The sequence below is a fragment of the Apium graveolens genome, chromosome 3 (genome assembly GCF_009905375.1).
Source record: "Apium graveolens cultivar Ventura chromosome 3, ASM990537v1, whole genome shotgun sequence".
Taxonomy (NCBI): Eukaryota; Viridiplantae; Streptophyta; class Magnoliopsida; order Apiales; family Apiaceae; genus Apium; species Apium graveolens.
The window spans coordinates 128,512,635-128,523,298 of record NC_133649.1 but is presented as its reverse complement, the minus strand read 5'-3'; the positions used below and the strand labels follow the sequence as shown (position 1 = coordinate 128,523,298).

Genomic DNA, 10,664 nt, shown 5'->3' with positions numbered 1-10,664 from the left:
TTAAAATCCCATTCCTTATACGGGTTAAATCATATCATGCCATTACTTATTATCATTCCGACGTCCAAACGCCTCCATGATAATATATCCGAAAATCCGATTCTTATCATCACTGGCATAGACTAGAGTCCAAATTAAGTTATAAGATAGTGGGATAACTCCAACTTCAGTGAAATATTTAGACAATAAAACCTATATTTTAAATATAACATTGTGCTTATAACAAAAAAAATAATTAAAAATATGGCTTATCAAGTGAAATAACTTGACGGGTATATCAAGATTGTTCCATCTTTGTCATCTAATTACTACCTTATCCTTATTTTCTGTAATAATAACTCAAGTCTAAGTGCAGGTAAATGGATAATTTTAAAATTATAGCCTTACATTAATTCATTTTCCGATCACATAAATTTAAGTGTGAATTTCAAAATTTAAAACTGACAACTTATTATCTTATTATGTTATTTGATATGAACCCGTTTATGTTTCAAACACAATTTTATAGTAATGCTGATTGTTAAGAAATGAATAACGGAAAGTACTGGTGCTTGGTTAAATTTAACAACTACGAGAAAGACATTTCCATCGGCCGTACTTTCACTAAAAACCCCTTAAATTGTTTACTTAATTATAAGACTTAAATTAGTCAATGACTATATGTCAGTTAAATGGAAAGATATTATGCAAGTCATATTTGTGTCATAATTTCCTTAGTGAGTAGGTGGACTTTGTTCCTTTTCAACAAGTGATTGACTGCCACACCAATACATCAATTAGCATACGCTTAATAAACACTAATTACATGTTCTAGAATGAAAGAATAGTCAATTTTCTTCCATTAAGCAACTAGCCACATAAACTTTCATATTTCTACAGATTGATTAAAGTCAAGATATGATGCAAGTGTTTATGTACTTGTCAACAAGCTACAGCACTCAAATGGTTATGAAAAAATCACTGTTTCTCAACTTGTACTCCTTTTCTATTGTAGAAGCAAAAGACAATTAACCACCTAGTCCACCCCCATTTCTTAATTAATTTGATATTTAACCGAATTTTCGATTGAGGAAGCAATTATAAAAAATATAACATCGTAGAGTTTCAAAGTAAGAGCTACCATCAGAGATCACCTATTCTATAAGAAAGAGAGACGATTATCGAATACCTAACCGGAAAAGCGCATTGCTTGATTAGTACGAAAATGTTCTAGTAAAGATCAAGGCAAATTAAGAAGTCCAACTCATATATAAGTAATGAAGTTACCAATATATTGAATGATTAAGAGTGATGTAGAACTCGTTTATTACTTTCTACTAAAAATTTGAAATCACTAAAACTTGACATGAACACATCAACATAGCATCCAAGAGACTCACAACAGCTAAAATAAGTGCAATCGCCACAATTGGGCTCAAGGAAAAAGTGCAAGTGTGCAAGTGCAAGGGCGATCATATTCGAAAGAGGAAGGTTTAAAAACCATAATTCCGTTGCCGGGACTTGAATCCGGGTCTCTCGGGTGAGAGCCGAGTATCCTGACCAACTAGACTACAACGGAACGTAATAATTCCTCAGAATATTGATACACACTAATTATCTCAACCATATTCTTGTAGGCTATATATGCTTGTAGGCCTATAAACAACAAACAACAAACTGAATCTGTAATTGGCAAAAGAAAATGAATGTGATTGAAGTGCATATACATGAACCCAAACCGCTGTAATATTGAATGCCAAAATATGAATCAAAAGTGCATGATATCACAAGAAATGGGTGTTTGCTAGCTAGAACCGTTGGCCTAAATAACATTATGACAAACCAGCAAAAATGATAATCTTTAACTTGAAATCCATGTTGAGTATCAGAAGCTGCATTTGCTTAATATCTTTGTATCAATTAATTAGAGGATGTTAGAAAAATATAACATCCTGGACAGACCGTTCTCTAACACCTTCAGATTTTAGAGTAATTGTTTCCTTGACATGGTATCAGAGCTCAGACAGGCAGAGGACTCAGGTTTGATCCCTGTCACTCCCAATATTTTTTCACAATTTATGAGGGACACGAAACGTAAATTTATGCCCCAAAGATGGGCGTCCGTGATCCACTTTTTGACCCATAAATGAACTTAGTGTTAGAATAATATAAGATCCTAGGAATGGTCATTCTCTAACACATTTAGGTTTTGAAAATGATCATTCTCTATCAATTTGAGGTTTTAGACTAGCCGATTTTTTTGGAAATAGTCATTCTCTAAAGGTTCCTTTAGAGTAACTGACTCTTTGAAAGAGGAGACAGACAAAATCTCTTAAACTGCACTAGTTGTCTTTTAACTCAAGTGCTAAGAAATTGAAGATCCTTACAATATTATTAGAAGAATGCCTTGAAAGGATTTAATCCTCCTGCTCACTTGTACGAGTGCACAAACAGACAACAACACCAATCCACAAACCAACTCTCCCAAAACCTTTGGTTTGAGAAGAGTTTCTTAGTTGATTCAGAATAATTATATTCAACATTTACGTTCCCAGAATACAATGAACAGACATCAGACCACATATAATTCAAAGGTACTTATTAAATTATAAAACTATAAAACAATGTTAGCTATCTCTAAATGGTATGATTATTAGCATCCACTAGATCGTTTATTCTTATAACTGTGTCGTAAAAATTTTCTTCGGAAGTATATTGATGTCAGCCATCCCTTAATTCTTGATCAGTTGTGATCAATCAATCTTGGTTCGCGGAATAATTTTATGCCAATCAATGATCCCTTAATTGACCAGGGCAACATTTTCAAGCAAGGACTCCAAATCTCTCAATCTATATGGCAAGCAAACAAAAGGAAAAATGAATCTGTGTAGACAGCAATTAGTAATAATAGCTAGTAAAAAAGTCATACCCGACATCAGCCAAGTCAGGATATATGGCTATGGCATCTCCAAAATCCTGCATCAGAAATGCAACACCAAGTTAGTTACTCAATTGCATTGCCAACTAATTGGCTGTAAAAATGTTATCCTAGAATGTTGATGCATTTAAATTATTTCTCATTCAGTTTATGCCACTCCTGTTAGTGAAAGAACCAACCTGCTCAGCCGTAGATGATGTATATGTAATCACACACGACATCCCAGCTCCAGTTGCTGCCTGCAACTATATCATTATATCTTAGTCTGAAATTCTTAGATTTCGTTTCTTCATTTCTGTTTCTCTATATTTATAAACAATGGTAAATTTGTAATCTTCTCAGATACTAGAGTTCAGCTAAGTATAAGATCAAGCATAAGATCAGGAGGGAGGGAGGCTACAACAAAGGAATTGGATGCAGCAGGGAATATATAATTTAAGTGAAGTTTTTAGGCTGTCACAATTTGGTATCAGAGCCCTAAAGCACAGTATCTAGCACACAAAAAAAAAAAGTTGCATCCTCTAAAATCAGTACTTGACCTGTAGACCGATGACACTATCCTCCACCACTACACAGTCTTTCTCTGACACACCAAGTCTCTGAAATTTTGGACAAATTTAAATATCAAGGAACATCAGTTAGAAACCAGAACACTGTAAACATGAAAACTGGTATGTGGCATTAACTCGATTACCTTGAGTGCTGTCAAGTAAATTGAAGGGTCAGGCTTCTTTTCCTTAACATCATCGCCTAAAAGAAGAGGAGCAAGCAAATTCTCACGTATATAAAAAGAGCAAGGATTGTCTTGTATGGTTATATTTGTGGGTTTCTTTTTACCATGTGAAATGGTGCTATGATACTTTTTATTCATTTATTCAAACATGACGAGAATTTATGAGTTAGGACTAGACTTGACAAAACCATGATGTCATTAATAGCAACAAAGAAAACTGTCCCCTTGTATGAATAGTCCTTTAAGAGAAGTGACCAGCAGCTGATTTTATGACCACGTAGATTTTAGAACGCAAGTTAAGTTCCTTTTAGGTACTATATTAAATACTGTAATGCAGCAAACAAGTGCAAGGGACCTATGTTAATTGGGGGGAAATTTTAGATTATCAAGTAAGGGTCTCCTCTTCAGATCTAAAGGGATAGACCAAAAGGAACAAGATAAGGCTTCGATTTCCACTAACAGAGCTATGAACTAATATTAATGCTAATACTTCACTAAGCAGCCTTATGAGTGAAAAATGCAATGTCTAGGGAATTTCAAGTTTTTAGAGTCCATGCAGGTAACTTTTAAGACTGCCAACTAGGATGTCATACAATTATGGAGTCGGAAAATAAATCAAATTCTAACTGCTGGAACTTTTGTTGTATTTAATTCTTCAAAATTTAGGGGCCAAGATTTACCAACTCCATAACTAAAAAGGAAATTATGCATTAGTGGTAAATATAACAGCGACTGAAATCTTTTCTCAAGGGAATCGAACATCACAATAGTAGCAAGAGTATCATTCAGGGAAAACATTGAAGCTCTTTACTTTACTGCAATATGTAAAATCTGGTTACGGATCAAATAAAGGCTGGGTAATGGACAAACATTACAAGCTGTTTTCTCCTAATAACAAGGGCCGGCATACAGGAGAGCATCACAAACATAACTAGAAAATAGTACTTACAAAGCCAGCCAAGAATGCACAAACAAATTTCCTAATATACGCCTTAAGCAGTGAAAAACTTATTCAATAATTGTTCTAGAGAACATTAAACATATGATTCCAAACTTTGCATTCCATAATGTCATCAGATGTTAGTAGACTAGTAGTCTTTTTCATTAGTTAAGCAGATTTCAAGAACTAAAAGAGTTGCAGAAACTAGCTCTAGATACTTGACTTGATAGATGAGAAGAAGTGGCAATCGGAAGCAAGTTTTAAAGTATAGTAGTTCCCATGTCATGAGAAAAGACATTGTAGGTGTTGCCATGTTATTACACAGTTCACCAAGAAGCTGGCAGCTTGTAAACAATACTGACCTTGTATAGATTTTATATTGTACCAAAAAATTAATTAAAGCACAAATGAATCAAAACAAATTCTTCAACAAGTAAACTTTAAAGTTTCAGACAAACAACTAAGTAGAGTATATGTCAAATTCGGGCATGCTTGTGCATGATGCCTTTCTCGTGCATCTTCAATACATGCTTTACTTTTTTCCAGTAAATGTCTAAACATATATTTTACAAACATATACCTGCAAGGAAGCAATCCAGACTTTGGAAGCGTGCCTATAATGCAAAAAGGAAAAGTTTAAATCACTGTCAGAACAAATAAAAACAGGAAAAGCAACATTATTTTGAGAAGATTATTCAAAGAAAAAGTGAAAACAATTGCATCTTTTTTCACTGAATTGCAATTTAATCCCTGGTATTAGAGGAACAAGAATAAAATTTTGAAGCATAATACTGGCTGTAGGTGACCCTGAGGAAGTACTCTTGGATTTGGAATGAGGTTCTGCAATCAAGTGACAAGGCAGTACTCCCAGTTCTGAGTAAAAAGTGTAGCTAATATCCCTTTGGCATGGTCGTTTGTCACAACTACATTGTATTGTAAATATATAATACATAGGCATCATTACACATTCTAAGATTCTTGGTAAAGCAGACTTTGATTCTAGTCAGGTCACTATATGGCAACTTCACGTCTCGAATAATTATGAGCTGCCGAAGTCTATTTTTATCGTTTCTTTCTGTACAGCCTGCCTCAGACTTATCAAATTCATATTTGAGGGGAGCACAACTGATGATTCAGCTATATGGTAGTCCAAACGACTCAGATAATTTATATGCTGTTAGATTTCCCTGGTATGGTTTAGAAGAGCGGTTCCTCGGTAATATTTCGTTCTTTGGATAGCTGTTAAAGGAAAACCTCTCAAGAAGATTGACTTGTCCGACCCCGTGAGTGTTCAGTTAAATATTACAAATAAAACTTTCAGTCAAGTACACTTTGAGGGGGTGTTTTCCTAAATGCTGGTAGTGATTAATTCTCTGCATTCACTGTTAGTATTGTATGATGTTACTGCAAGTGCAGCACAAATTCTTCCTCAGGCATTTGGGTGTATGTCATTGTCAAAAAAAAATCATTTGTAGGCTGAACAATATAGGATAGATCATTTGTCTTGCAATCATTCTCATTGCTAGCTGTAATATTGTAAAAAAAGAAGGTTGCATAATAAGTTAAGTATAATGTAGCTCTTTTGAGGACTTCAGCCTTCTGTTGGTTCTTAAAATCTGTTTGTGCCGCATGCTTAGCCCCCTCAAATTTAGTACCTAATTTACCTTTTGCAATTTTCCTATATAAATGGCAAGGTAAAAAAAGAGAAAAGAAAGGAAGAGTATCCAAGGACGTACTTACAATGCCAATAAGGCTTTCAAGACAAAGTATTACAGAACTTTTAGTTGCAGCAGAGCAAACAGCTAACTTTTTCCCCTGCAGGTACATATTATGCCTGTAAAACTGTTGAAATAATATTTTCATAGAATAGATAGAGATGAAAATTAAGATTCCTAGCGAAGAGAAGAGAACATAGATGAAGTTCTTGTTTTCCTGGTTTAGTCATGGTTTCCTTATTTTCTTGTCAAGGTGTTCATAATTCCACTCATTCACATTAGTGACATTAATAAATGTAAAAGGATACAATTGATTGATATCTCTAACAGGTTATCGGTTTTAAGATCTGACAGCAAGACTTCATTAAACTGTAAGCGCTTCCAATATTTTAAAAAATAGTGAACATTAAAGAAGAGTACACAACAAGATGAATAAGATTAAAAGTATCATACAAGCCTCAAACTGAAATTATATTCATAGAATAACTATATCTTACTGCTGCCTTGGCTTCATCCATCAATCTTAAAACCCCTGGTCTTGGCTCCACCTGCAAAAAACATTAACATTCCAAATTTATTGGCCACAATCAGTCATCGATAATGATCTATCACCTAATAATATAATTGGAACAAATTCATTACTTACACTGCCAGACTTGATGATTTCTTTATACCTTTCAGTCTTCCAAGCCTTCAAAAACATTCAAGCAACATATGAACCAGTCTTAGTATATCCATTACTAAGAAAGACTAGTGCTGTAATGCACACACATTTAAGCTGACCTGAAGAGTATCAATTAGGTTTTCCCTTTCAGAATCATCTTCCGGAGGTGTATCGAAAATCGTGGAAGAAGGCCATCCGTGTTCTTTAAAATACCTAATAATTTTCACATTCTGCACATTATATTTATACCCATAACACACTATATACTAAATAGCTAGATACACCTAGCAAACTATGTACAAGTTGAAATAATTATCATTTTCGAGAGTTTAATCATTAAGAAAATGTCATCAATTAATCAAATTAATAAATAAAAACATAACATATCTTAGTATTTAGCAATCAAATAATGAATTTATCGAGAATTCACAATCAGAGAAAATTATATTATCAAATATTTCAGCCTCGACTATTTCCGAGGGAGGGAGAATAACATACCATCTCATTTTAGGTTTACCACCGCCAATTTGATTCTGGAGAACATCATAAAACTCAAGAGACCAGTTGAGTGGCTGAGAAGAAGGAGGAACAACAACATTGAAGTGAGAAAAAGCGTCGTTATAAGCTTGGCGATGCAAGTGTTCAGACTCGAGAATGACGCCGTCGCAGTCGAATATAAGTGCTTCCAGTGACCGTGAAGCTGAAGCTGAAGCTGAAACTGAGAGTGAAGTTGAAGTTGGTCGGCGTTGGCGAGGACAAGTAAAAGTGAGAGAGGTGGTGTGAGTTGGGAGAGAGAGTGTATGGCGATGGTGTGAGTGGTGGATGGCCGGGAAGAGAAGCGTCGATGTGGTGGACGCCATTGATGGATATTGTTTGTGTTTATTGGCGTTGCTTTCTTCCAACCGTTTTTTAATGTCTTACCCGCCTAATTCTCTCTCTGGTTTTTATCCATCCAGTAAATGACGGCGTCTCCGAAGCTATTAGTTATATTCATAGGTTAAAATAGTATAAAATAGATATTATATAAAATTTGTTGAAACGGTAAACAACTGTACTTTAGTGATATTAGCTTAAATAATTACCTATATTTGAAAAAAGTTTTATTTTTATTTTCAAATTTTAACAATTATATTAAATGATTGTTTTTAATATATATAGTTGTGAAAAAATTATTAATAACAAACTAATTATTTTTTTAGTGAATACAAGTGAAACTAAAATATCAAATTAATTAAAACATATGTAAGGATATTATTCTTATAATATAAACATAAAAAGAATTAGTTAAAAATATTACATTTATATATTATAAATTATTTAAATAAATTTATTATTATATTAGTTATTTAATAATTTTAAAATTATAAATATATATTAAAATTATTATATAAGTATTTAATGAAATTATTATATAAGTATTTAAAAACTTTCTGGTGGATTAAACTTGTCCACCAGAGATATATATAAAATCGAGAACTCTGTGATGCAAGATTTGCACACAGCTGCTTACAAGTAGAACTTACAAAGAACAGAGAAAATTCTTCACAGATAAAGCTTTATCTATATCTCTAGTTGATTGCTTACTAACTTGTATTATCTACTTACTACTCTTGGTTTATATATCACCGAGTTACATGATAAAAGATAAACTAATAAGACAAAAGTTTCTTAGTCTAATTACATGCTTCTTCATTTTTCTATCCAACATCTTTGAATATGTTCAAGTTAGCATCGAAATGGAAATACTTCTTTGTTCTCTAAACCTATAAATAGGCTGTCACGTTCCATTTGCATCTAATAAACCCATGTGACTGTCAAGTCACTATCAACTTCAATTTGAATTTAAACATCCGTTGAAACTTCATTGGATCATCCGTTGAAACTGTGTTGAATCATCCGTCGAAACTTATTTAGATCATCCATCGAATGTGACTTGGGTCATCCGTCGAAACCTTGTAGAATCATCCGTTGAAAGTTTTTCATAGTAGTTAACTTTATTTCACTTATGCAAAATTACAAAGCATCTAATATTTACAATTACCCAACCTATTTTGCATATCAAACCAGTAGTCAACATAACTTTGAGTACCCTACAACTTCTAGATCTTTAAAGTATTGTATAATGCAGAAATATGTTATAAGACTTATTAATACATAAGCTACTCTTTCAACGGATGTTAAAGTAATCATCTGTCGAGAGCTACAAAAATACTAAATTAAATCTACTAAGGTGTTTTGTTTAACTTATCATCAAGTACACAACATATTCCTAACAATCTCCCTCAATTTATGTCTACTGGAATTGTAGGCATAAATCAAGAGAAACTTGATGATAACAAAACACCTTATGAATACAGACTGATTAATGGTAGATAAAATTAATAAGTGCTGCAGTTTATTGAAAATTATACAGAGGAAGGTTTGTAGAGAATCTCACAAGCCATTTTCAAGGTGCTCCTCTAGGATGAGCAAATTAGTCTTATTTCCTTGAGTGTCTAGACTTCCTTCCTAGTTTCTCATTGTTCTCTTCAATCTGGTTTTGAAGTTGCCTGTAGAATTCAGATTCATCTATTTAGTCTGATCCAGCATCTTTTACATCTCCATGAGAGTTTCACTGCTTGAAATCTTTAGCTGATCTTCTAATCTGAAGAATCTTCCGGTGGTCTTCTCATCCTTGAACTCCATTATCCAGTATGACCTCAAATGCACTATATCTATATTTGTAGGGAATAGTTAAGACTCTTGGGAGTGCATTTGGGTTTCTCCTGCTATTCATTATCTCCTCAATTTTATTTAGTACCATCTTTTTGGCAACAATGTTGAACCCAAAGTTCTTCTTAATTGAGGAGAAAATCTTTAGCAGAACATAATAGCCTTCATTGAGAATTCTATGAAGAGGCCAAGTTAGCTCTTTTCCACCCTTGTATCTGAAGACCAATCTTTCTGGAAGTCTTTTGTAAGCATCAATAGTTCTAACTTCATCCAGCTCATCCAAGTAAAGATTGATGTCATAGAATTTCTTAATGTCACAGATATAGAGTTGATCTCCCTTGTTGACAGTTGGTTTGGGTTTGGCTAAGGCTTTGGATTGAAGTCTGACAGGTTTGGCCTTTTTGAATGCTCTTGACTTTATTTTCTTTGGTTTGGTTGGAATTGGGATGTTTAGATCAGGGATTGGTAGGCTTTTCCAATATATATGTTCATCCTTGGGAATTATGGGTTCATCCTTGGGAATTATGGGTTCACCATGGAAATTTATATCAGAATAATCCTTGAATTCAGCCTGCTCCATTATGGGCATGGCCGGTTGACTTGAAGTGGTAGATTGGGTTGGCATGAACTCTTCATTGTCTTCATCAAAATCCAGCTTCCTCTTTGGTCTGAATTTCAGTCTTGGTTTCTTTATCTACTTTGGTTCTTCTTACTTTTCTTCATTAACAGACTCAGCCATCACAGCAGGCATTTCAGATTTTGTGGTTGCAGGCTTCCTAGCTTGGTTCTTGGCATTTAAGGCAGCTTGCCTTTGCTGTTGTTTGAGTCTCACCTTTTCTACTTTCTTAGCTTCTGCAAACTGTGGATGTACACCCATCACACAGATTAATTTTCCATTCCTCTAGATTTTAGCAATTCTCTTCTTCAAGACTGAGTCTCTGGGATTTTTTAAATAAGCAATAGATCTACCAAGCAGCTTCTTT

The 10,664-nt window shown here is 33.9% G+C and overlaps 1 protein-coding gene and 1 non-coding gene across 2 annotated transcripts; both read right to left on the bottom strand.

Moving 5' to 3' along the window:
• Positions 1–1,485: 1,485 nt before the first annotated feature.
• TRNAE-CUC (transfer RNA glutamic acid (anticodon CUC)) lies at positions 1,486–1,558 on the bottom strand. The gene has a single exon. It is a non-coding gene; the product is annotated as a tRNA-Glu (tRNA).
• An 887-nt stretch (positions 1,559–2,445) lies between these two features.
• On the bottom strand, positions 2,446–7,931 carry LOC141712740 (haloacid dehalogenase-like hydrolase domain-containing protein At4g39970). The gene is made up of 11 exons (XM_074515783.1): positions 7,468–7,931; positions 7,089–7,182; positions 6,952–6,996; positions 6,803–6,853; positions 6,331–6,405; positions 5,171–5,204; positions 3,612–3,667; positions 3,457–3,516; positions 3,097–3,156; positions 2,909–2,955; positions 2,446–2,829 (listed from the first exon to the last, which is right to left on the bottom strand). The coding sequence occupies exons 1-11, from the start codon at positions 7,827–7,829 to the stop codon at positions 2,781–2,783; spliced, it is 933 nt and encodes a 310-aa protein (XP_074371884.1). The 5' UTR covers positions 7,830–7,931; the 3' UTR covers positions 2,446–2,780.
• Positions 7,932–10,664: the final 2,733 nt, after the last annotated feature.

Coding starts and splice junctions, on each gene's coding strand:
- LOC141712740 (XM_074515783.1), bottom strand. CDS start 7,829: ATGGCGTCCACCACATCGACGCTTCTCTTCCCGGCCATCCACCACTCA. Junction 5,205..6,330: donor TTGAAAGCCTTATTGGCATT/GTAAGTACGTCC, acceptor TTTGCATTATAG/GCACGCTTCCAAAGTCTGGA. Junction 2,956..3,096: donor CATCATCTACGGCTGAGCAG/GTTGGTTCTTTC, acceptor TTTCTGATGCAG/GATTTTGGAGATGCCATAGC.